Source organism: Hippocampus comes, unplaced genomic scaffold, assembly GCF_001891065.2.
Source record: "Hippocampus comes isolate QL1 unplaced genomic scaffold, H_comes_QL1_v1.1 scaffold2, whole genome shotgun sequence".
Taxonomy (NCBI): Eukaryota; Metazoa; Chordata; class Actinopteri; order Syngnathiformes; family Syngnathidae; genus Hippocampus; species Hippocampus comes.
Window position 1 is genome coordinate 2813317 of NW_017805139.1, and position 27015 is coordinate 2840331.

At 40.4% G+C, this 27015-nt stretch overlaps 4 protein-coding genes across 5 annotated transcripts; 2 read left to right on the forward strand and 2 right to left on the reverse strand.

Annotated features, from left to right (window-relative positions):
• Positions 1-2283: 2283 nt before the first annotated feature.
• On the reverse strand, positions 2284-12533 carry vps33b (VPS33B late endosome and lysosome associated). 2 transcript variants are annotated; one of them, XM_019867575.1, is made up of 24 exons: positions 12293-12533; positions 12080-12190; positions 11113-11193; positions 10958-11019; positions 10821-10870; positions 9441-9508; positions 9303-9348; positions 8695-8789; positions 8364-8468; positions 8152-8242; positions 8003-8080; positions 7654-7727; positions 7496-7582; positions 7336-7426; positions 7172-7246; positions 6967-7031; positions 6828-6882; positions 6685-6731; positions 4758-4890; positions 4586-4659; positions 4379-4480; positions 4230-4305; positions 3014-3121; positions 2284-2515 (listed from the first exon to the last, which is right to left on the reverse strand). In XM_019867575.1, exons 2-24 carry the CDS (start codon positions 12173-12175, stop codon positions 2436-2438), a joined length of 1839 nt encoding a protein of 612 aa, XP_019723134.1. In that variant the 5' UTR covers positions 12176-12190; positions 12293-12533; the 3' UTR covers positions 2284-2435. The 2 variants fall into 2 exon arrangements, with proteins under 2 accessions (XP_019723134.1, XP_019723135.1); XM_019867576.1 differs by having other exon boundaries at positions 12080-12196.
• A 1220-nt stretch (positions 12534-13753) lies between these two features.
• Positions 13754-16337, forward strand: hddc3 (HD domain containing 3). Its single transcript, XM_019867545.1, has 4 exons — positions 13754-13945; positions 15325-15380; positions 15485-15725; positions 16115-16337. Exons 1-4 carry the CDS (start codon positions 13834-13836, stop codon positions 16243-16245), a joined length of 540 nt encoding a protein of 179 aa, XP_019723104.1. The 5' UTR covers positions 13754-13833; the 3' UTR covers positions 16246-16337.
• Positions 16338-17804: 1467 nt separating this feature from the next.
• Positions 17805-22923, forward strand: mfap1 (microfibril associated protein 1). Its single transcript, XM_019867544.1, has 8 exons — positions 17805-18026; positions 19290-19506; positions 19601-19739; positions 20305-20492; positions 20714-20983; positions 21154-21313; positions 22183-22272; positions 22508-22923. The coding sequence occupies exons 1-8, from the start codon at positions 17945-17947 to the stop codon at positions 22685-22687; spliced, it is 1326 nt and encodes a 441-aa protein (XP_019723103.1). The 5' UTR covers positions 17805-17944; the 3' UTR covers positions 22688-22923.
• Positions 22924-23127: 204 nt separating this feature from the next.
• Positions 23128-25474, reverse strand: hypk (huntingtin interacting protein K). Its single transcript, XM_019867201.1, has 4 exons — positions 25282-25474; positions 24636-24691; positions 23857-23908; positions 23128-23354 (listed from the first exon to the last, which is right to left on the reverse strand). The coding sequence occupies exons 1-4, from the start codon at positions 25441-25443 to the stop codon at positions 23259-23261; spliced, it is 366 nt and encodes a 121-aa protein (XP_019722760.1). The 5' UTR covers positions 25444-25474; the 3' UTR covers positions 23128-23258.
• Positions 25475-27015: the final 1541 nt, after the last annotated feature.

The window sequence follows — 27015 nt, forward strand, 5'->3', positions numbered from 1 at the left end:
AAAAAGGGAGGAAGCGTGTGTGCGAGCGGGCGAGGGAGAGGGAGAGCGGCGGCGGGGGCCGCCCGCTCCCCCTTTTTCTTCTCTCTCTCTCACTCGAGGCCTCTCGTCCCTTGGAAGCCCGTTACCGGGAGGGCCGACCTTCGGGAATAAATCAAATTTGAAGGGAGGAAAGGATAGAGCGGCCTTTTTCCCCCCTTGTTCCCGGTTCGATTCCCGTCGCTGACATGTGGCGCCCAGACGTGGGGCTCGATTGATTGATTTGACAAGAATCGGGATCGATCAGAGCCCTAAAAGAACCCGAGCAGCCGTCTCTGAAGTGTCAGAGAAAAAAGGGCGCAGAGAGGCGGTGCTCACTGACAAATTGTCATGTCAGGCGACCTTGGGATGGCGCAAAAATAGTCTCTTTAAAGGATGAGTGTTCCTTAAGAAAGAACTATTCGGTTTGGGGTCCAAAGCGGATCTCGTAGCTGAAGAGATAGCACTATTTTGTGTCATAGAGCAACGGCAGCAAGTTCCCCCTAGTCATACTCTAGAGTGAGTGTGTGAGACCCATTAAGCCAAATGGGGTTTAGCTGTGACCTGCTGCTCTGGTCGGCAGCTCAGATACTGATCGCGTATCTTGCGGAGCGTGCTGCACGACGCTCCTTGTGGGAGGGGGCTTGCTGGGAATACGTCATTCCTAGGTTGGTGAATAATAGAGCCTTGATCATAGATGCTGCCGTTGAGCAGATGACAGAGGCTCAGGCTGTCGCTGCAGTAGCAGATGAAATAGCAGTGGATTTATTGGAAGTATTGTTCAGTGGGGACAACGAAAAAGTTCCTTTAAATAGCTGGAAGAAATAGAAAAAAGAATTCTGAATGCTGAACTATTGCTTGGGATATTTAGGTTGCCCTTTGGGGTTACGCCTACTTATTCTCTTTATAGGACGCCTTAAGTTCCCCTTTTTGACAGATTTTCCTTATTCCCTATTTTCTTTTATCGGCGCACCTAGGGAAATTTATACACCTTTTTCCTTGATAGCCGACGCCCTTCCCATAGTAGCCGAAGCCGGCATTCCTTGTGTTACCCTCCCTTTGCCTTTTCTTTTTGCTTTTTTAACACGATTCGGCTGTTGAAGGATTTTGATTCCTTTTTGCCGTTTTAGGTTTTACTTTTTCTTTTGCTCTTTTTCCTTTTTTGACCTTTTTCATTCATTTTATTAAAACCCTTATGCCCTTTTTGACTCTTATTCCCCTTTCTTTTTGACCTTTTTTACCGCCTTTATTTCTTTTTTTCTCTTTTAATCCTTTTTGTTATTTTTCAATTTTTTTGTCCTTGCTGCTGCTTTTGGAGTTTTTAGCCCAACTAGGGTGAAGAAGGATTTTTCCAGGTTTTGGATTTACACCTTTTTGGAATACCTTTTTCCCTTTTTGGATTACGCTGTTCCAGATTTTTGGATCAAGTTTTGGATTTTTACCCAGCAGAGACAATATTTGGACAACGACTCAGAATTTGGATTACTTTTTTGGTTTTTCTTCAGAACAGAAAGAGGATCAATCGGACCGAGTGAGGTCTGAATGGACTACGGTCCATGCTGGAATATGTGTTCACCGTTTGAAGACAATATCAGCTTGCAAGGACTGTTGGAACATACGCTTGGAGCTGAATATTGGAGTAGTAGAGAAGCAAAGCACAAGAGGTGTGAGCTGAGTAACCGAGGAACTGTAGTACGTCCCTGATCCCTAAAGCGCAACGGGAAGGCCTCGGAAAAGTAACAGTTCCGCTCCTACAACAAAAGCAAAGCGGGCTTCAGAACACGCTAATAGAGAAAAGCAAGACGGGCTTCAGAATACGCTAGAGAAAAGTAAGACGGGCTTTAGAACAAGCTAGAGAAAAGCAAGACGGGCTTCAGAATACGCTAGAGTTCAGCATAGCGGGCTGCAAGAATACGCTACCATGAGCGATAGAGAAGGGGAATTGCATTCATCCCCCCGGCCCTCTGAGCAAGGAGCCGCGGCGATGATCCCCTCTCCCCAGTCCTTAAGACAGAAGGAATTAAAGATAAGACTAGTATTGTATGGAGGGGGCCTGAGTGAATGGCAGCCCCAAATGAGAAGACAGTTAGAGTCATGGAATCCATCCATCCAGCCGGAGGAGCTTGCGGCGAAAGTAGAGAGAGCCGTTAAGGGCGGTGGCCGATATTGCGCAGAAAAGTCAGAAGAAGAGGGCTTAATGACGATAATCATAGACCACCCATACTTTGACTACACGAGAAGACACATGTTCAAAAATGACAAAACAACCATCGTAAAAATACATTTATTGACATTGCACATCTTTACTCATTTCTTTTTTGGGAATTTCTGACAAGTCAACAACTATCACAGTTGGTTGTAGAGTGACAGGAATGTTTCTCAGGTACATCATTGTGAGCTGACAGGCTCACATTGGCTCATCATAGATGGTTGCCCAGCAAGGTTTCCAACAGTCTTGAGCTGCTTGTAATGGCAGTCGTTACCACAATAAATTTATATCCTGTGTACAAAAACAAAATAATAACCAAAAAAAAAAAAAGAATCAGTATTAAATTGCGCTTAAACATTTTGTGCCTCACAGCAATATATTATTCAACCAAAATTGTCGTGAGGCTTTCTGAGCTATTTCCATGTGAAATGAAGAAATATATGTACGTATGCATTCTATTACTTTCCCCTGATTTATACATCAATCTACTTCTTGCATAATAAGTGTGTGTTACGATTCTCTTAAGTCTTGAGCCTCTCACAGTATAAGACCTATTTCTGTTAACATGCCAGAATGAAGTTTCAAGATTCTATTTTCAGTGATCAATAATCTTCTGTTAAAGACTGCAAATTCGATACTGTATAACATTTGAAAACTAGTCTAAAAAGATAGCACATGATGGTGGAAAACAAATTCATGTGACCTGTTGAACTAAACTATGGCAAAAACGTCTAAGTGGTATTTAAAAAATACATATATAAGACATGGAGAAACATTTAGATTGTTTACCTCTTTCTCTACCAAGAAAACGTAAAGCTGAAATCTCAGAGTAGGTGCACCCCCCGAGGAACATGACAACAACGATGCGCTGTGCTTCATTTTTTGCTCCATTTTTGCCTGACAAACGACAAACACAAGAATATGCACATTCAAAACCACGGTGCATTTACGCTGGCAAAACAGGGGCTCTGATATATGCAGATATTTATTAAGCCTGTGAGGGACATAAGGGCATCACAAAAGCAATATTATCACAACATATACATTCATAGGACTAAAAATGCAAAAGAACGAAAGATTAGCATTGGAGAGGAATTCAACTACAGTGTTCCCTCGCCACTTGGCCGTTTGGTTATTGCGGATTCACTCCATTCCATATTTTCATTTGTGACCATAACTTCATCTTTTGCATTTTTTACCTTGCTATTTTGGGATATTTCCTTGCTGTTTTTCTTCCTTCTAAGTCAGACTAGTAAAAAAAAAAAAAAAAAAAAAAAAAAAAATTGATTTTTTTTTGCTTTTTGTTAGGAAAATTTTTTTTCCCCAAGACCATGAAAATTAGACAGTTGTTTGCCTATAATCAGCGGCTCGCTATTTATTCTACAGTTTGCATTTTAAAAGTTAGATTTATCAATTGTAACAAATGTTCGTAAGGGTGGGGACTGTGCATGTGTGTGTGTGTGGGGGGGGGTGTAATGGCTTAATAAAGGTGTAAATCCTTCGCAAATAAATAAATAAATAAATAAAAAAGGGTCAACCTCTAATTTGGTCTACTCTAATTCACTTGCAGGGGCTGGGTGGGGGCTCTCAGAACATGTCACCGGAAAAGTGAAGGAACACTGTATTACTGATGTTTATTAACTATTCTGAACCGCTGACGTTCCATGATTGTATTTGTATGATCATAAAAATATGCTACACTCAAAATCATGTAAGGATTGCTGTTCTTTCAGGTATGGCATTGATCATATTATACCATATATGGCAGGTTGACTGGGCATGCTGGATGAATGGATGGCTATATGGATATCAGTTACATATATTATTACAGTGCATAATATTATCTGAAAATATGCAAAATGTATATTTCATACATGGCAATGGCCTGTGATGAAAATAGCGGAAGGGGCGTGGCCTGGACGGTCTCAATGTGAAAAGCATCAAGCTGTAGATAGCAAACAAGTGACGAGTGACCCAACCGCATTAAATCTGTTCAACGTCTTACCTGTGACGGCAAACTCATTTCCATTTAGCAACCTGGTAACTTCTTCAAGCCCAGTCCAACCGTCTCGCTCTAACACCTGCGAAATGCGCACGAAAGGGCATCTTTGATCCAGTTGAATAAAAAAAAAAAGACAAATCCATCTTCTTTACCTGCTCAATGAGCTTGCAGCTCAGTGGGATGTAGGCGCCACTGAAGACGTATGCCATGTCCCTTGGGACACGCAGGTCATATTCCTCATCTGACTTTGGCACCTTTTCGTAAAATAACACAGTATACGAGCAGGGTAACGACCAAAGATAAACAGAATGATTTAATGTAATACGACGGACTTCAAAGAAAACTTGATGACATTATACCAAATTGAGTTTTCTGCTGAGGGCTCTGAAATTACTTTTCCTTGCCAAGGACGAAAAGGCATCTGTTAGTTTCCCTAGAAAAGGAATTTGGAAAAAAAAAGGCAAACTAAAATAAGTCCCATCAGGTCACATCCTATTAAATCTTGCAACAGACAACTTGCCTTTACTGTACCTGCTGTCTTATCGTTGACCAGTTTACCCACTTTGCTCTCCATAACAGTCAGCGTCTCAGCCTGCTGTTGCTCCACAAGCAACCCCGATTGCTTGAGGTTGGCAAATGTGAGCAGATGCTCCACTCCATAACTCTAATGAAGGTCAAGCAGAGAAGGGATGACGACACACCAATAAATTGCCACTCACAAGACTGTGAGCAACAGGTCAAAAACGGATGGATTTTTGCGTGCTTAAATGCACTGCAAATGCTGTTTTAATTAACTTTCCTATTACAAAAGTGTAAAGTTACTATTAAGATGAACTGAGAGAATTATTTACAAAGCTTTGAGATGCATTTTGTGAGTCAAGTAAGGGCTCAAACCTGTCTTTCAGAGATGTACGCGTTTTACATACAGGTGCATCACAATGAATAGAGAATATCTTTTTTTTCTTTTTCTCAGTAATCTGACTGAAAAAGCTAAACTCATACATTACGGGGTCTAGAGATTTACGACACACCGAGCAAAATATTTCAGATTTTATTGTTTGCATTTTTAATGAATATAGCTGAAAGCTAATGATGACAAATAAGTTACAATTTCAGAGAAATCAAAATATTATATAAGACGCAAGATTGTGTTATAAAACATAATTTGTGCAGGAATTCACCTAAAAAGTATTTTCCCCCATTTGTTTAAGGAAGCTATATGATATACGAATGTTTGAATTTCCATTTTTGAATTTAACTACTCAAACAAATGAAACCAAGCTATGGTTCTGTCGTGTATTGAGATCCACCTTTGTAGTCTTAAGCCCCGTTCACACGGCAACGTTTGGTCCGACGCAGCTCCGAAATAAATCCAGTCGAGCGTTCACACGTGCACATTTGCTCCGGCGTAGCTCCACTAAAGAGCTTATACCGGACCAAATTTGATCCACCTCAGGGAGGTGGTTTAAAAATTTGCTCCAGAGCAAATGCTCGTTTGCGACGCTACGCCGAAACAAATGTGCACGTGTGAACGCAGCTGGATTAAATTTGCTCCAGAGCAAATGCTCGCTTGCGGGGGAGTGGCCTCGCTACGCTCGCAACCAGACGCACGGAATCCGACTGCAGGCGACAGTGACGAGGAGGCCAGCGACACAGATGAAGCCCGGCCGTGGACCCCCGTCCCCGGTAAAAGTGTCGGCGATTTAAGCGGTGAAGACAGCGCTCACGATCAAGACGAGAATCGAGAAAGCAGTATTTCTACAGGATTGTTTAAACGAAATTAACATACATGCGCACTGGTCTGGCCGGCTGCGCTCCTGTTTAGCAGTTAAATAGCAATTAAATTACAGCGCATTCTCTGTTTTATCCAAATTGTTTGTTTTAAAACAAGTATTCCTTAGTTTAGTATCCGCACATTGTTTTAGTATACATTTTTTAAAACATATATCGTGGCAGTCATCAGGAGCACACACGATTGACTGTAAACACGTCTTTATTCCACGACTGCCGACAAGTGGATCTATTCTGAACAAGGACAGAATAGTGTCCACCATAATATTTATTAAAAGAAAAATAAATAAAAGTCCGCGAGAGAGAAGCCCGACCCGAACCTGTTTTACTTCCGCATTCCTGTCGTTTTGGTCCGGAGCAGAAAGTGCACGTGTGACCGCAAGTTCGCTGCTTCGACGCTGCGCCGGAGTTGTCACGCTCAGCGGCTTTGCACGTGTGAACGCTCCACAAAATTTGCTCCGGTGTAAAATACATCGCAACAAAATATTTCGGAGCTGCGTCGGACCAAATGTGTGCCGTGTGAACGGGGCTTTAGCATACAGCTTCTGAGAGGATTAAAATATTTCAGCAGCAAAAGCTTGCGTATTTGAATTGTTTTACTCATGGTACTATGCTATGTTGTGACACAAATGAAAGGCCAAGAACAGCAGCGGATGTGAAATCTCACCTGTAAATACTGTGTTTTTAAAGAGCGGTAATCTTTTGGCAGGAGTCCTGCAGGATACAACAAATTACATTCATGTACAATAAAGCAGAAGATTTGTTTTTTTTTTTTAAAGCACTTTAAACATAAAGGTCAAAACAACTTACCATTTTCCGTTAAGGACAGAAGACAAAGCAGTCGAAGACTTTCCGTCATGGAGACCTAAAGTAAAGAATCACACCAGGTTCACATTTAACGACATGCGTGATACTGTATGGCAACACTGACGGTTTTAAGGAAACCCACCTGCCTGTTGATATGTTCCTCAATGAAAGAAATACATTCACGGATTTCAAAACCTTCAAGTAAAGCTGTGAGAAAAAAAAAAGGACAGTGTTTGTGTGCATGTGATGAAATAATTGATTAGCCAGATGAACGCACAAAGAAGAAGGATGGAACCAGTGTTTAGCCACATCCTAACGCAAAAAAAACTGTATTCGAAGTAACCTACAGTGTTCTGTCTTTAACAGTTCCTGGAAGTCCTGCTTCGTTTTCTTCTTCATCATTGATTCACTTGCGCTGATGTCTATGTGAGATCAGTGACAGCCACGCCGTTTGTTCAAGCTTAAGCAAATCAAATCCAGCCGATGTAGATTGTTTTGCTTCAACACTCACGCAGGCTCAGGAGCCGATGTTCTTGTTTCAACCCTTTTAGTTCTTCGGAGACAAACGTTTTCATCTGCTTTATGTCCATTCCTCGACGCTTCTGTGGAATTTAAAAGGAAACGTTTCAGTCACACTGTGTCCAATGAAGATGGTTATTTTCTCGACTTACATCATATGCAGTCTGGAGATTCCTGGCTTTCTGACTGAGGAAGCTGAATACATTGGAGAAATGCTCGTTTCTGATTTCATTGAAGACCTACAAGACAAGCAACTTTAAAAAAAACATGCTTGAGAGAAAACATTTAGCACCTTTAAAGCCGGCCTGACCTTATCTTGAGAGTTCAGCATGACTTTGATGCTTTTGTCTGAGGACGAAACATCAGGCCCAAATTCCACACACCCTTTAGAGGAAAAAAAAAAGATCTGTGATGACATTATGCACAAAGAAAACCTCCATGGTCTGACAAATTTCTATTATAAGCATTACACTTTACATGTAAAAGATACAACCGCAATGCATTGCAATGGCAATGATGGAGACGGCATTCCCATTCCAAAGTATTGCACCAAGTATTTCAAGCAATGGCCTAAACAACTGAATATGTCATATTGTCAGTTTTATTTAGTGAAGCTTCGATGTAGTGCCTCCAAGAACAGTGACGAGCTTGTTACCCACCACATTTGATTCTGAATACATCATCCACAAGTCCTTCGTAAACCACTTGTGAGCACAAAGGGGTGACAAAGTCCACATCTGTAATTGGACAGAATTAGTGAGCAAAACAAGCATGGCACAAAGTCAGAAATCCACTCACATCTCCTCACCCCTATCAATTAAGAAAACGTTTCCTATTTCAGTGTTCCGAGCCTTATAGTCTCCCTCTTCCGCTTGCTCTCTCCAAGACTCGTACACCATCTGATGAAAGACAATGGACAAAAAGACTGTCTGTCAGATACCCATCTTTTCCAAAACAAAAGATAATAAATGAGCATAAAACTCAAATCCTCATCGACTTATGTTAAAGGATCTACTGTACCTTTGAACACCTTCCAATCCCGTAAACCTTTGAAAAGGGTCCATAAATGGAGTGGAGGAGATGGAGAGCGCTACCAGCTGTCCTCACCCAACGCAAGTCTCCAGCCTGAGTGAACACCACATAGAAGTGTGACTTACGGATGGACGTTTATGTTCGAAGGGCCGTTGAACCTAGCTATGGCTATTTATTAACACAGCATGTATAAGAAAAGAAAATGTTCTATTGCTTTGACAGTCAATTTTTGCTTTTAGTTTTGTCATTTGCATCGTTAAAAAACAATGTCTAATCGAAATGAGGGATATTTAGCACAGGCATGTTGTGTAATCCATACCAGATAATTGTCCCGAAAAAACTCTGGGAGTTCCAGACTGATGATGTCATCGTCCAAAGGAAGTAGATAGAAGGCCCATTCATCCATAGTCACATCTGTAAAATATGAAATACTAATAATAGTAATAATACTAATAATACTACCACAATTAACAATTATTATAATAATAACAATAATAATTATTCTTATTAGTATATACAGGTATATATTTTTTTACAGGGCAGCATGTGGTAGACTGTTTAGCACGTCCAACTCATAGTGCAGAGGTCATGGGATTCAATCCAGGCCCTGCGTGATCTCCCCGTGCCTGCATGGATTTTCTGTGGGTATTCTGGTTTCTTCCCACATTCCAAAAACATGCATGGTAGGTTGAGTCAACGGTCAAAATTGTCCCTAGATGTGATTGTGGTTATTGGTCTCTGTGTGCCCTGCGATTGCCTGGCAACCAGTTCAGAGTATACCCCACCTACTACCCGAAAGCATGGATAGGCTCCAGCACACCCACGACCCTTGTGAGGATAAGATAACGGATGGATGGATAAATAACCCCACCATCCTTCATAACACAGGTGAGCAGCAACGAATGCAATAGTTATGAGAGATACTACCTCCAAAGACTCCCTGCTCCTCCAGCACCGTTTCACATGCATAAAACTAGAAGACATACCATGAACAGCACATTATTATCAATAACTGCAGTGTGAATATATCAATGTTTTTTGTTTGAACACCAGAACATCAGGTACCTTCTGAGGAGTAAATATAATTTTGTATCTTCTAAATTTCCCTGCTGCTTTGTCTGCTTGGACCACATCTGTGGAGAGAAGGCACAGAAATTGCTGAACATTAGCAGAGGCACAATTTTATAGGTTCTAAATTGGAATCTCATGTCTCCTGAAACTGTTACATATCGCCGACATTGGGGCGAAATCTCATCGGTCACAATTTGGTAAATTTATTTTTAATATTTTTTTCACCAATCTACAGTATTGGTCAGTCCACACATGGATGTTATTTTGACATATTATTAACCAATCTCAAGCGTTGAAAATGGCTTGCTCTATTTGGGGATACAAGTTTAATGGTTGAACAAACATGCCATTTTTGGGGTCTCCTTAAAAGTGAGTACAGTAATCCCTCGCCATTTTGCAATTCACATTTTGCGGCTACAGCGCTTCGCGAGTTTTTCCGAAATATTGTATTCATTAAAAAAAAAAATAAAAACTTAAAAAAATAAAAAGACAGCCATATTAGCAACCATATTGTGGAAAGACGCGTTTCATGTTGGTGCGCGAGAGAGAACGTTTCCCTGCATGCCGAACAAAGAGATGAGGTGACTCAGAGCCTTTGAACATACCACGGGCACTCATACTAGCCACAGGCAAATCCTACTTCAAAGTTTTTCACCTTTCGCGGGGGCGTTCTAGTCTATATTAACCATGAAAAATGAGGGATTGCTGTATTTTGGAGGTACACGGTTTAAGCCCAACACCAGCGATAAGCTATTGTGACCCATCTCAATTTATATTAAAAAAGTCATAATAATAAATCATTACAGACGCTCCCCAGGTAACGAACGAGATACGTTCCGAAGGATCGTTCGCTGGCTGAATTCGTACGTAAGTTGCTTCAGTGCTATATTTTGTATGGAATGTATGTTTAAGGCTTATCTAAGTATGTTTAAGGCTTATGAAGTTTAACATACTTTTGGAAGATGTACTCGAAGGCTTAAGGAGATGATGGAGGGGGAGAGAGTTCCGTCTCGAACTTCTTCATGGGGACAAGCGTTTCCTCCTCCTCCTCCTCCTCTCACAGCACCTCACGTCGGTATTAGCGGCGGAAAGAAGTACGACAGTACTCGGAAAAAGGCGCGCAATACAAAATCTGACTGACAGCATCTCTGTCCGAGAACATTTTTCGACATACCTGTACCCGCAAAAATGTTCGTATGTACCGTTGTTCGCAACACGAAAGTTCGTAAAGCGGGGAGCGCCTGTATATATAACTGTGGTCACAAAATAAATTTTTGTTAGCTTAAGACAACTGTTATTAGCTTGTAAGGGCTGAGAATTAGAAATGATTAATTCAATATAAAACAACGAATAAACATTTGAGGACAAACTTACCACATATCCACTTCACTGTTCGTATTCTTGGCCGGATCAGAAAACAGAGCCTCAAGAAGGAAAGTCATAATGTCAAACATCTACATGTTGAAGTGTGCTTGAGTATGTTTCTATGTGTGTGTATGATGACTACTCACTGATCTGCTGTGCTAATTATGGGTTTATATTCTACTTTGTAAAGCTTGTCAACGTCATGTTGCTGTTAAAATAACAGAGAGATGTATCATGTTCCAAAATATTCATTGCGAATCATTGTTAAAGGGATTTAATTGAAACAGTGGATAAGAGTCACCTTCAGGATGGCAACATTGGCAATACGATCCAGCGGGCTCATCAAGTCTGCCTCAATAAAAAGGTCCTTCTTTCCTGGAAGCTGCACGAAAAAAAAAGAATAAATGGGGACTCTGTGATGAAAAAGTATACAGTATTTTACTCATTACACACACACACACACACACACACACACACACACACACAAGGGCTAGTTATGTAAGATTTAGTTGGAAGTCTAAATGAGCACTCGCAAAAAAAAAAAAAACTGAACTTTTTTCACTTATCATAAGGCATACCCGTGTATACACAGTAAGCTGCACATACTGTATTACAAAAATACAAACGAAAAACCCTGCCAGCTATATTGAGAGAAATAAAGACTAATTGAAATAACAAAAAGTAAAATAAGTGGTGTCGTGAACACATACATAGCTGGACGATTTTGTTTTTTTTAATAATGTGCAGTACATTTGTTAAGTGCAGTTCAGATGTACAGTATTTACCTTTTTAGTACAAGATATTTCAATGTATTTTTAACAACTGTTTGTTGTCAAACATCTATTTCCATACAAATTTTACTTAAATGTTATGTGCAACATTTACATTGAATCATTTTTTATGCAAGTTTATTTTCCCATGCTTTAGTGCTTCGGGCATCATGTTTTAGTGGCATCAATCATGTTAAGTACAGTACACTGTTTAGGAATAAAACCTCAGCCTTGTTTCTGCTGAACACTTTTGCCTACTACTTAACTACATTTTAATATTGTCATTAACGTGGTATTTGGAAATCAATTTGGAAATTGGTGTAAAAAGTATGAGAAGCACTAGTTTAAGACACAGGCGTTAAAGCTGCTCTGCAGATTACGTGCGGCAGTAGACGGGTGCAATCGTGTAAGATTTAATGAATACACAATCCCGTTTTCTTGAAAGAAGAAACACCTTCAAGTGGTTACACGATTACATGGGAGCTGTTAGCTGCTTACTTGTTCCAGGAGGTAGACGAGCTGATCTCTGGCAAGTCTCTTGAGCAGAGAGAAGTCAGGAAGCTCCGGGGAATCTTTCCTGGCACTGGAAGCCATGCTGGCGAACCAAATCTGCGTCCTTATCCACAGATCACAGACATATAGTCAACATTAAAAACACTCCACATATAAAGCGCATCTTTTGATATAAATGAAGACGCACAGTACGCTAACCTCGGCGCAGTGGCTTTTTTTTTTCTCTTGCTAGCTAAATCAGCTTAATGCTAAAAACAAACACTTGCTATCCTATACAAACTGTAAACAATAAAATCATGGTACTCTTATCGCAAGGCAGTTGTATCCAACTACTTAAATTGTGATTAGATATTGAAAAACTATCATATGAACGTGAGCAATGATAACAGTGATCATTTTGAAATATTGATCGAAGCTTTCAGGGGCGGGGCTCTTCTTCCCTGTTTCATGCTGTTGGCAAATGGTGTGTATACCGCCATCTATTGGACAAACCTTGTGCCAATCATCTTACCCTTCCGGGTTGCCATAACTGACAGTTTTGGTTGACAAAAAAACTTCAACAATAGCCCATTTGTAAATCACGTATCTGTTCTAAACACCGAAGGGTCTACTTTGACGCTTGTCCGTTCTACTAGCTCATATAACATTACATTTATCCTTTTACTACACTTTCTAAAAAGATAAATACACTGACTATAGTCATACCCTGACAGTCCTTTTTTTTATCAATGAGTCAGAGCCTAACTCATTGATTAAAAAGTTTCACATAAACTGCCCTGTACACAAGCTAACATTAGTTGCTAATTTAGTGGTTTATTTCATTTAGGTGGCGGTGCCATGTTGTTGGTTGTCTTACCCAGATTGTGGTTTTGATCCTCGGTTTGTGACCATGTCAAAGTATCCTTGAGCAAGATATTGAACAAGAGTTGCTCTGAGTCCTGATGCTGTGTCATCAGTAGGTAATTGTGAAGTCAATATGGAGCACTTTGAGTTCCTCAGTAGGTGGAAAAGTGCTACATAAGTGAGAGGCCATATGGCCTACATATGTTTTGTGTGAATTAATCTGACAGGAAACAGATGAAAACTGACATTCCAAATAAACTGTGCACTGTGTGCAGGAACAAACACACCAAAGATACCACCAACAACAATTTCTGTTGATCTTGCTTCTAGGTCAATATAGGACCTGTTGTTTTATAAAATACATGTACTTAATGCCGAACCATGAGTACAGCTTTCTCACAGTTGTGAGTTTCAGGGTTTGGGATTTGAGTACTTCTTTCCTGTGTGGGATTTGCATGTTTTCCTCATGCTTGCATTGGTTTTCTCTGGTTACCCAGTTGACTTCTGACATTTTAAAATATAAATGTTTGGTTAATTGAATACTAAATAAACCATAGTCGTGAATGTGGAAAGCATGTTGGTCAACAAGTTCTGAAAATCATGAAAACAATGTTTAAAAATAAATCAATAAATCAATAAATAAATTAATAATAATAATAATAACAAAAACAACAACAACAAACTTGGACAAATTCAGGAATTTTCAATTAACCATTTACCATTGAAATGTGCGTAATTGAACGCACAACTTGGCATTGAGGACTAAAGCATGTACCAACCTGAAGTAAAATATCCAACTAGTGGGTGTTTCCCACCGGATACCTAAAACAAACGAACAGTTACGCTTACATACAAGAGGCTGGAGTCGTGAATTCGAATTGCGTAAACGGTGTGTCATGAATTTAGACGCTGTGTTGTTGTTAGAGACGGTTAATTTCGCCGCTGAAAAGCATCGAAATCAGCGTCGAAAAGACACAGAACAAACTCCGTATATTAACCACCCGATTGGTAAGTACGTCTGGTAAGCGCTTTAGCTCAACTATCGGAAGGAAGACTGTGACTACAACAAAAACCTAGGTGGATCTTATATTGAGAAAGCATAATTACTTGCCTGTTGTAAAAGAAGTCAAATAACGTCAGTTAATACAACAATATGTAACAGCGATGTTGTTGCATATTACATGTCAAATCTCAAATAGAAGAATACATTTTTAAAAAGCATTTCAAAAGTATTATTTGATGACCAGTGTAAGCGAAAATTAAATATTACACGCCAGCTGTATAACGGCGAGGGGGGAAAGTTTTTTGTTGTTGTCATTTTAAGTTTTTTATTTGTTGTTGTTATTTCCACTGCATAAAGACTAATGCCATTTGTTCTCAACTCAACTGTATTTATAGAGCACTTTCAAACAGCCATCGCTGCATACAAAGTGCTGTACATGGAGCAATTTAACGTATACAACAAACAGTAAAACAAATCGGTAATAAAGACGGTAGAAAGCACCGAACAGCAAAACCAAGAACAAATCTAAGTCATGCTGAGTCGAATGCCAAAGAATACAAGTGAGTTTTGAGGCGGGTTTTGAAGATGGGCAGCAAGGAGGCTTGCCGAATGTTCAGTGGGAGGTCATTCCAGAGAGAGGGACCAGCAACAGAAAAGGCTCGATCCCCTCTGAGCCTCAGTTTAGTTCTTGGTACTTCTAATAATGTCTGGTCCGCAGACCTGAGGCGCCGGGCGGGTGTGTAGGGGCGGATGAGCTCAGAGAGGTAAGGTGGCGCGAGGTCATTTAGAGATTTGAAAACAAATAAGAGGATCTTGAAAATAACTCTAAAATGCATGGCGAGCCAGTGAAGGGATGCCAGAGTAGGAGTTATGTGCTCCCTCTTACGAGTACCAGTCAAGAGGCGAGCAGCGGCATTCTGGGCCAGCTGAAGGCGCTTAATGGAGGACTGGCTGACTCCAAAGTAAAGGGCATTGCAGTAATTGAGCCGGGATGTGACAAAGGCATGAATTACTGTCTCAAAGTGTTCATGAGAGAGGAGAGGTTTTACTTTGGCCAGCTGTCTAAGGTGAAAGAAGCTGGATTTAACAACGGCACCAATTTGCCAGTCAAGTTTGAAATCACTGTCCAGTTTAAGGCCCAGGTTTGAGACTGTTGCCTTAAGATAAGGAGACAGACTATTAGACCATTACAGACTAAATATATTTGAATAACAAAAATTACTACTAATAATGCACTGACATGAGAACAAGTCCATTCCATCTTAATATCATTATTCAGTATTTCATTAAATATATTTCAGTGGAGGAACAGCAAAGATAAATAGAATTTTTCCCCACCATTACTCTCTTTGATACTCTGCTCTGTTTCTTTTTTCCTGTAAAGGAGTAGCAAGGATTCTCAGCCATGAAGCTGGCGTCACCGACATTGTGGTATTACAAGTATGCAGACTTAAAGTCGATGCATTCATGCAAATCTGTTCAGTTGCATCCACAAATCAATTTATTTTGTACATGTGTTTGTTTGTGCTGTTCTTTTCTGGAAGGCTGCTCTTCTTCATGACACATTGGAGGACACAGACACAAAGCCCGAAGAGCTGGAAACAAAGTTTGGACAGATTGTTGCTCGCATTGTTCAGGAGGTGACAGACGATAAGCGTCTGCCCAAACAGGAGAGGAAGCGTCTACAGGTGGAACATGCGCCTCATTGCAGCCACCAGGCCAAACTGGTCAAACTGGCAGACAAACTGTACAACCTCAGGGATTTGAACCGTTGCACCCCTGTTGGTAATCGACTTCTTGTCTAATATTGTGCTTATTTTTAATTTTGAACAAATTTGACATGAATATCATTTTGATCCTATCTGAGGTAATTGATTCCTTAAGTGGTTTTCTCTCACCAGCATGTCTTTTGCAGATTGTTTTGCTGAAAACTGGTACAACACTGGTACAATACAAACATAAGAATGTTTGTTTTTCTACCTTTCCAATTTCTTTACATTGAATGTAACGTATCGGTTATGCATATGAATTACTTTACTTGCCTGCTTGAGGCCAAAATGTAGCGCTGTTTCTCAATTTTGCGTGAATAAAAGAAACCAGAAGGTCACCACACAAAAACAAAGATACAAGCACTATTAGATGCACCTTAACCCTCTCGTTTTTGTGTTTTTCAGGTTGGACGCCTGAGAGGGTCCAGCAGTATTTTGTGTGGGCCTGCGATGTTGTAAAAGGCCTGATAGGTACCAACTCAGCTCTAGAGGAAAAGCTGGAGAAGTTGTTCAGACAGAGAGGGGTGCAACTCTAAAATGGCAGAGAGAAGACAGAGATCCAGTGTGATTCATAGTTTCCATTTGTAAATTTTGAAATGAATAAATTTTATTTCATATTCATAGATTATGCAAGTATCCCCCCCCCCATGTTGTTTTTGATATTTCTAAATGTCTGAGCATACTTGAGCAACACACATAAACTGTATCATCCACCGTCCCACCAACTTATCAAATAAATGAGACTGATTAAAGTGGGGAAGGTGTAAAGCAGCGGTCCCCAAACTTTTTCCTGTGAGGGCCGCATAAGCTTTCGCTTCTGTGATGGGGGGCCGGGGTCATTCTGGAACAGAAAAAGGGTGACCGCAAGAGTACGGAAATGTAAAAATGGATTGTTTTCCAGAAACCCACACAAAATGAAGCCGCCTCTTGACAGATGAGACTGACAGACGTTTCTTTGCGCTGAAAGAAACAAAAACAAAAACGTCGTTTGTCCACTTTGGGTTAAATACCCTGCATTCTATTTTTCTCTTACCGAACCTTTTCGCCATGATCCCGTTCTCTGAGAGAGGGGCGGGTTTCGGATTTTTTTTTTTCTGGCGTTGCCAGATAACGGCACAGAAAGATGCACCAAATGTCACCTTATTGTATCTGTGTTTATGAAATAGTTACTAATTAATAGTTAATAATGAAAACGGTTCAGAACTAAGGAACATTTTATTGCAAAAGCCCAACTTTGTGATCAAATACAAATCCACATCGATGAAAAATAAATCAAAATACTCTGTGGTATTTTCAGGAGGCCGGACCAAATGCGGAGGCGGGCCGGATCCGGCCCGCGGGCCGTAGTTTGGGGACCACTGGTGTAAAGCATGCAGAATAAAAATAACAGTGACAGTCAGTAAGGACAGATTTTGGGAGAGGGGCCACTTTGCTTTTCAATTACTTAAGAAGTGCCACTGATCAAGAACAAGTACCAAACCCCACATTGCTCTGTGGTGTGACAGTTTCATAGTCCCTCATTGACATGTCTCAAAAATGGAATATCACCTCGGACATTAATAAAGAATGATATAAATAAATGTTTTGGCAGATAGTAGCCTATGAAATATTTTGAATGTAAGAGCAAAGCATAAAGCACATGCCCTGCTGACCAGCCTTTTAAGTCATCACTGTCAGAAAGGCAATGACAATTACACTACACTTGGATTTAATTTGCTTTTTTATTTTCCAAGAGGGGTACGCTGTGTTGTGATTCCAGGGTTCAGTTTTATTATACAGTTAGAAAACTTTTTATACAGTTAGAAAACTAAAATGTTGAGCTGTCTTGGCCGGACAGCATCGCCTAAAAAGACTAACTGATAATCGATTCTAAACAAAAAGTAGTCAATGAAAGCATTATAGGTATAGTCATTTATAATTAACTGGATAATTTTTTCGCACATCATATCAACGAAAACTACGAAATAATTTCATACGTGTCTTCAATGAATGGAATGTATTGGATCAGAATAACAACACAAGAAGATGAAACAGCGACAAACGAAGAAGAACTAGTAGACGAAGAAGAAACAGCAGAAGCAGACGAAGAAGACCCTGGCTCCACCCACTTGGTCCACCGCTGTACTAGTGCTATGTACGTTCGGATGTTCAGTAGTTGAAGCATTGGCACGTTCTATTTGTTTTTTCCAGCGGATTACAACATTTATCTGAGTTTGGTGTGTCCACCAGGCAGCCATGTCTAACCACGATTCAGCCAACATGAAGCTTCCACCTATACAGTCCACGGCTGGAGCCGTACCAGTCCGGAATGAGAAAGGTTAGACTTGACGTAAATGGATAGCTAAAAGCGCGCTAGCATAGCAAGATCAATCTAACGCCGAGGCAAAGCATCAGTCTGGTTCCACCTGATTTTCCCTATTGTCGATTGCAGAAACCCTTTTTGCAAATCGTCATTGTCCTGTTACCGTTTTATATATCGTCTGATATGACTGCGAAAATGTATTTGGGGAAGGTTTGACTTTGCAATTTGGAACGGTTTATCGATCCGACTTTTGACTTCTGATACAATTCCAATATTATGGCCTTCAGTACTGTCCGATATCGATCCAATATCAGCAGGAATTATTCATGCTTTTTTGGTATGAAATTTAGACTTGATCAAGTTATCCTATACAAACAAAGAACAATAGTCAGCACCAGTAGGGATGAGGAAATGACCCATTTATTCCAAATACAGTATTTGGATTACATACATTTCTCCCCTAAGATTGTACTGCATTTGAACAAATAAATATAAAATAAATTAAAGGACCCTGAGAAATAACTCGAATACAAACAAATTACTCTGAAGTGCAAAATAACAATTCAACTTTACTTCAGTAGATTCAGAATAAATTATTTTTTCACATTGAGCCTATGGTGAAAACAGAGTCTGGAATGGACTGTTTGTGTATGAGTGCTAATATCAGAGATTTTATATGTTGAGCATCATAATCGATATTGTTTTGTGGGAGCAAATCTTGGACCAATGCAGTGGTACCTCTATTTAGGAACGTCTCTTCCGACGAAATTTTCAAGTTACAAAACGCCTCAACAGGAAAATATTGCCTCTAGTTAAGAAAGAAATTTCAAGTCACAAAAGGTAAAAATACAGACGTCCTTTGATCAGGTCTTTACAAAACGCCAGGCAAAAAACACTTCTGAGAGACAACATGAACTAAAGAGGGCAAAAAAACGGTGAGGGCGCAGTTAAAATTTAAATGACCATCATTTTTATTCTTTACTCTCTTCTTTGTTTTTTTACATGATGCACAACTCTCATTTATTGTGCAATAATCTAATTTGTAACATGTATTTGTTACGTATTTTGATGCATTTTTATTCTTTAGAAAACATTTCTGTCTGAATTTTGGCGGCCTTGGAACGGATTAGGGCATTTACATGGAAAACGGGTCTCTACTTCCAAAATTTTCTAGTTAAGAAATTTCTTCCGGAACCAATTAATTTCTTACGTAGAGGTACCACTGTATCGGATCGGGACACCCCTAACAGTTCGTAATCTATTTGTGCTGTTTCCCAGGTGAGCTCTCAATGGAGAAGGTGAAGGTGAAGAGATACGTGTCAGGGAAACGTCCAGACTATGCACCGATGGAGTCATCCGATGAGGAAGAGGAGGATTTCCAGTTTGTCAAAAAGGGAAAGGAAGTGGAGCCTGAGATGGAACAGGAGGAAGAGGATGTGTCTGACCCACGTCTAAAGCGTTTGCTCAACCGCATCCCTGAGGACGTTGAGGATAGGTATCATCTATCTCCTAGCTTTTGACATTCTGAGCTCCTCAGAATGATGTCGTGCACATGGAATTTTGACCTCTTTGTTTCCACCTTTGCTCAGGCTCGCCAGGCATCGACAGATTGTAGAGCCTGAAGTTGTTGCTGAGAGCAGCGAAGACTCTGATGAAGGGACGTGGCATCCCCAACCTGAGGAGAGCAGCGAGGATGAAGAAGAGGAAGAGGAAGAAGTTGACGATGAGGTTCACATCTCAATTGAATTTTATACAATTTTACGTTGGCATAACTGCAATACATTCTTATTTTCATTACAGAGGTTGTCCTTTTACTAGTCAACCCACCAGTGTAATATCGGCATAAGCCTATAGGAATGTAGCCCAATTTTGAGCCGACAAACATGTTGCACACAAACATATTGTCTCATATTGAGTTGTCTTGACACGTCGTAGCCCCATGTAGTATGACATATTCAGCGATTGGTCGTAAGGCGTCCGGGACGCTTCACGACCACGACGACTAAAATTTTGGCACGTGATTATCAAAACAACACAAAAAGAAAAACGATTGGACCCCACATTAGCAAGCACCAGGCACAACCCCACTAATATCAACAGCAGTATAAGTCCTACTTGGAAATAAGAATGACTTTACTATAGTGTTGGTGTAGATTAGTGATAGAGTACGCTGCAGGCCGACTTTCATGAAAATTTGGTGCCGTTGCAGGAACAGCTCCACTGTAAACCGAAGACGCCTTTTTAAAATGTCAGCATTAAACCCCGCCCCCACGCCTCAAATATTTTTGTGCAGGAAATTGAGAGGCGTCGAGCAATGATGCGGCAACGGGCTTTGGAACGCAAGACTGAAGAGATGGAGATCCTGGAGGTGGAGGAGGAAGGCAAATCTGGGGAGGAATCAGAGTCAGAGTCTGAGTATGAAGAATATACAGATAGCGAAGATGAAGCCGAGCCCAGACTCAAACCAGTCTTCATCCGCAAGTAAGAGCTGCTTCAAACATGGGTGATGACTTTGTGCCACATTCTCTGCAATGGGAACCTTGTTGTACATTTAAGACAATCCCCGCTGGCTTTCAAGCCAGAACTGTGTGATTGTTATTTATTTAGTGTCTTGGTGAAGTCTGATGTCATCCTACCAATTCTATCAGGTTTATTAGCTTCCCAAATGAATTTGGTGTGCCCTGAATGTGTTTGAATCTTAGAAAAGACAGAGTGACAGTGGCAGAGCGGGAGGCAGAGCAGCAAAAGCAAAGAGAACTGGAGGCTGAAGCCAAGAGGCAGCAGGAGGAGCGACGACGCTACACACTGAAGATAGTAGAAGATGAGGCCAAGAAGGAGTTTGAGGAGAATCGGCGCACCCTGGCCGGTCTGGAAGCCCTCGACACAGATGGCGAGAATGAGGAGGAGGAGTACGAAGCCTGGAAAGTCCGTGAACTGAAACGAATTAAGAAGGACAGAGAAGCTAGAGAAGCGTGAGTAGAGTCGAACCTGACCTTTTATTTCGAAACATGATGGAAAGCCTTTGGCTTTTTTGTGAAGAATATTGCAACAACATTCCAACTTGTTTCATTGTGAAACACTGCTTGAATACCGGTTATTCCGCCTTGACCAATTTGGTAGTGTAAATTGTTTGTGTTGGCAGGATGGAGAAGGAAAAGGCAGACATTGAGAGATTCAGGAATATGAAGGATGAGGAGCGCAGGACTGAGCTCCGCAACAATGGCAAAGTCATCACCAACAAAGCATCCAAGGGCAAATACAAGTTCCTTCAGAAGTACTACCACAGAGGAGCCTTTTTCTTGGTGAGTTGCTCCATCGGTGCATTGTGGGACATGCCCTTTGTAGTCTCTGCAATCTGGTGTGTGGCATAAGAGTTGATTTTTGTTCACCTTGTGGGCCACATCAGTGTTTGACTTTTGAACAGAAATGGCAGATAGCAGAACAATACTCAGACACGTATCTTCTAATTCTCATCTTATTGCATTGTGAGTACCGTACTCCATGCATGCATGGCACCACACCACCTCGAATAGGGTTAGGCTCATATCATCATCTACACACAACATCTCGTTGTATTCATTACTTTTTTTAAAAAAATGCTATTATTTTGGGACATATTTTTCCTTTTTTTCAAATTCATGTGAAGCATTCAGTGAATTTCTATTGTCGTACCAACACAGATTTTCGACAAATGGCGCGAAATATGATCCCTGAGGTCCCAGGTTAGCCTAATAAGCCCCAAGACTTGTGAAAATAAAAATAGAATAACAAAGATCAAATAATTACGGTAGAAAGATAATGGAAATGCTTATTCACAGCTTCGCTTGCAAATTTGCAAAGCATCAGAATGAAGATGCAGGAGCCTTGAATTTGCAAGGTCATTTTGTGCTTGAGTGTTCAAGAAGAATGTGTTCAAATTGTAGGGATAAACAGGCATGAGGCTAAAATGGTAGCTTTGAGTAGTGGAATAAATACAAACTTTTGAAATCAATGATGAGATGTTTTTATTCAACTTGATTTCAATATCAATCAAAATAATCAGGATTATTATTTGTCCCATCATCGCCCAGCCCTATGAAGGAGACAGACTTGCAAAGGACAAAACCCTTCTTGCCCCTTGCTTGAAGTAAACAGTACGAGATTGTCCAAGTAAATGGGATTTGTTTTGCAGGACGAGGAGGACGAAGTGTACAAGCGAGACTTCAGTGCACCTACGCTGGAGGATCATTTCAACAAAACCATCCTGCCCAAAGTCATGCAGGTCAGCGGCAACATCTATTTCCTTCATCTAGTTGAAAAGTGGGATATGATGCAGCGAGTATGTCACTGCAGAAAAAACAAAAACAAAAGCAAACTACTATACTTAAGTCAAGACTGGCAATTTTGGACTTGGTTGTCTGGAAAGAGTACACGACTACATTGTGTTGCTGTAACAATGTTGGGTCACGTGTAGTGAGATGTTTCCTCTCTTTTGACGCATTTTTACTCCCAATCAGGTTAAAAATTTTGGGCGGTCCGGACGTACCAAGTATACTCACCTGGTGGATCAGGACACCACGTCGTTTGACTCTGCTTGGGCTCAGGAAAGTGCTCAGAACAACAAGTTCTTTAAGCAGAAGGCAGCAGGAGTAAGAGACGTGTTTGACAGGCCCACGGTGAAGAGGAAGAAGACATAAAACGTGTGCGCTTTGGTGCACTTGGCCCTTGCCTGGACTGTACTTTGTAAAAGAAAACCAATTCGGTTTGGATTGGTTCAGTCCATCAAAAGACTGAAGACTTGTAAGATGCGTTTGGACAACCGACGCGACCTTTGGCTTCCCTGTATTTTGACCAATAAGCAAATGAAATACACAACTGTCAATCCTGTTGGGGCATCAACAACAAAACCGATTCGTCATGACTCAATAGCTCTTTGAAAATTGGGCAAGCTGTACAGCAATTTTGTACATATTTACACCGGTATGACTTTGAGTTGACAGATTTGTGATTTGTTTTTCATTGTTCTTTCATATTTGTGAAAAGTAGATTTTTTTTCTTTGTATAAATAAAAACCTGTATTTTCACAATTTTAAAGAAACAAAGGTGCAGCAGAAATCAAAACAAGCACACACAGACAATAGGTCTTCAAAATATTTTATTGTGAAAACTTTTCCCCCCCGATCATCACATTGAATTTGAGGAATTCAATCCTACTGAAACTGGTCTGAACAAAAGCGATGAAAGAGTCCTGTGCATACATGCGCGTGTTCAGCTGGTTAGAGCCACAAGAGCTTCCACCACATTGCCCATGTGTTCCCTCAGACTGCGCTCTGCTGCGAACCTCGAAATTTCCATCTCTGACATCTGTGTCACAAACATGATTGCCAAACACGTTAAGGAAAAAACATTTGGAAACTCAAACTGTCACTCCCCAAATCCGCCTGTGTTAAAAAAAAAAAAAAAATTGTTTTTTTGCTCTTCAAATTTTAAATGTTCAACAACACCCAAGTGCTTTATGAAATGTTTATTCCTATACCCATTGGGTTACAGTTAGAAGTTAACAACCATGTCATCTTTAGAGCACAAACACTCTCGTTTGTGTCATTGCTTGACATTTGATTGGAGGTGTCCATCCTATATTCCTAAAGTAGTTTGGAAGAACTTTTCATCCCCTACTTGTACTGGGAAAATGTCACCAAAATCTTTAACACCCCAAACAGAACTGCTGGTGTCACTTAGGCTCCTACTATTAACCCAAGTTATATATTCTAATTCATGACATTTTCATGTGCATTAGATAAGATACAGCCACTTCTAAACTAAAACGTGAATAGATTTGGAATTTCAGAAATACGTAAAAACTTACAATTAACTCCACGTCCTCTTTCTTGATAGTGACTTTGGCCAACTCTTTTTCTCTGAAAGAATAAACAAGACAATAATATCAATTTATGTTTTCGCCGCAAGATTCAGAGCTATCAGTTTAATAAAAATAAAATGAAGAACATTTACATAAGGAATAAACTGTCATTACTAGAAGGACACAATACAATTAGCACAATGCATCACTGCCACCTTATCCTAAGCATCAACATCTACGTCAGTGGTTCTTAACTTGGGTTCGATCGAACACTAGGGGTTCAGTGAATCTGTCTCATGGGTTCGATGGAGCCTCTGCCATGGAGGTTAAGACCATCACTTGGCCATCACTGGCTGCAGATTACATTACATTGCTTGTCCAGTCAGTGCTTGTCCAGTCACACGTTATATTCAACGTGTGACTGGAGTGATATGTCGTTCAATTAAAAAAATAAACAAACAAAAAAAACAAACAAACATATCCCTTTAAATTTTATTTACTTTTTTTCTGTTTTTAATAAATGCGTTTTTTTTAATATCATGAATTTGTAAAAATATATATGTATTTATTTTTCACTAATGAAGGGTTCGATGAATGTGCATCTTAACTGGTTGGGTTTGGTACCTCTAACAAGCTTACGAACCACTGATCTAAGTGCTTGTGTAATGTGTCCGATGGACATGATCTTTGAAATTAAGTTATACACATCATTAATCTTTGTTTTTTTTTTTTTATTTACTAAAATGATGCAAAGGATGTTGTTGAATTTTATATTCAGACCTTACCTCTCTTGTTTGGCTTTCTGTTCTCGTGACCTTCTGTCTCCGATTACTGACATGGCCTGGGGATAAAAAAAATATCTTAAATACGCGCAATAAAAAATGGACATTTTCCGCTGACAAACAAGCGCCACGGTTCTGAAATGGGTTGACCACTTCACATTTGGAGTGGGTCATACCGCCATAAATAAGCACGTTTTAGAATGCAGTACAACTGTACAGTATATTGAATCCAGACACACTTTATGGACATGTTCAATGGTGTATGAAAGGCTGGTACAATGTTATGTTCAATGTATACGACGCGTTTACCCCATTGTGTTAGCAGTGATTTTGTCACAAGAAATAGTTTTAAAAAAAACTACAATAAAAGCTGTAGAAAGCTGTTTTCAAACCCGTAACGGGAACGACTAAAGAAGACGCACCTTCGGGGCGGCCGCTCTACCCAGCACGCCACAAGCTGGCACGAGTTAACGGGCGCAGACTTTTTTCAATGTATATGACACTTTTATTCCACATGGTTAGCAACGGTTTTGTTACAAGAACAATATCACCATAAATTGTTGTGCATTTTGGTCACAGCACCGCGACAATGTAGTCACCAGTGGCCGCATGCTTGTTAACATCCGTCAACAGCAGCAAGTTATCTTACCGTTTGTAAATCGGAACTAGATATTTCTTTCTCCTCCGCATAATCAGTGACCCTCTCCAAATCGGCGGCACCGCTGTCATGTTTACGAGGCTTTTCTGCCGGCTTCCCAGTGCAGTTTTCGTCGGCTTCCAGGTCCAAATCCACATCTCCCTCGGTCGCCATTTTTGCAAGGAGCGAGGCGGTGTTATTCTTCTTCATTGGTGTCTAAAGGCGTTTGGCTTCGATTTCTTTGCGTTACCGCCACCTGTCGATTCTTTTACACTCCACACTACCTCTGTGAACGAGCCGCTGTTTCGGTGCTCTCGACAGGTGGTTTCATTTAATTCATCCTCTTTTTTGTCACTATTGGTTCCATAAAATTTGTCACAAAAGCATCCTAGGGTTATATTAGTTTGGGATTTTTCTTTGACCTTGAATTCTTATTTTGTTTTGACTTTTTTTGAAATTATCAATTCACGTTGTTTGAGAGCGGGTCTGTCACGTTTTTATTAGTTAGTATTATTTTTATTTTTTAATAATTGACGTATTTGTGGAGTGCGCGATTAAAAAAAGTCACAAAATGTAATAATGTAAACTACAGTTCCTAAATGACTGCTTACCTTTTTTTCCATACAGTCGTACAGACAAATCAAAATACCTGTATATTTAAAAGAAACCCCAAAAGTACATGTGTGATATTTATTGAAAAAGATGAATACGAAGGACATTTTTGCTATATATTTATTTATTTATTTTAGTTAGTTTGATAGAAAACACAATGTAGTTTAAGTTAGTTATAACCGACTGGTCAGGAGGGCCAGCTCCGACCTGGGCTGCTCCCTGGACACTCTGGAGGAGGTGGGCAACAGGAGGATGCTAGCCAAGCTAAAAGTTCCGATGGACAGACCCTCCCACCCCTCCAGATCACGCTGACAGCACTGGGCAGCTCCTTCAGGCAGAGACTGATACATCCGCGCTGCAAGAAGGAGAGGTACCGTCGCTCGTTCCTGCCGACTGCTGTCAGGCTATTGAATAGACAGACCTGAAAATCTGGACTCACCCCCACTCACCCATTTTTAATATGTTTATATCTATATTTTATCATTTATATTTAGCATATACTTTTTGTTCTTCTACTTCTCCCTTTCAAAATTTTGCTGCTGTAAATTGGGAATTTCTCCACTGTGAGACAAATAAAGGTTTTCTGATCTTCATTTTTTCAGGACTCCTTTTTAATTATATTTTATTACCAAATAAAAAAAAATAGTTTTAGTTATTTCATTAGTTTTCGTGAACATATTACGACCTTGGTCCATCCCAACATAATCCATCTCTAAATATAACCACCATGGTCATTCCAAAATTCTAGAAATCATAGATGTTACTCAAAAATGCAAACTGGTCATATTACCTTAGCTGAAGCAGTTTAGATAAAATACATCGTACTAATTAGAAATGTGGCGGCCAAGTAGCCGAGTGGTTAGCACGTGACCTCACACTGCACAGGTACCAGGTTCGATCCCAGCTCCGGCATTCCCGTGTACAGTTTGCATGTTCTCCCCGTGCATGCGTGGGTTTTCTCCGGGTACTCCGGTTTCTTCCCACGTTCCCAAAACATGCATGGCAGGCTGATTGAACACTCTAAATTGTCACTAGGTGTGACTGTGAGCGTGGATGGTTGTTTGTCTGTGTGTCCTGCAATTGGCTGGCAACCGGTTCAGGGTGTCCCCCGCCTACTGCCCAAAGGCAGCTGGG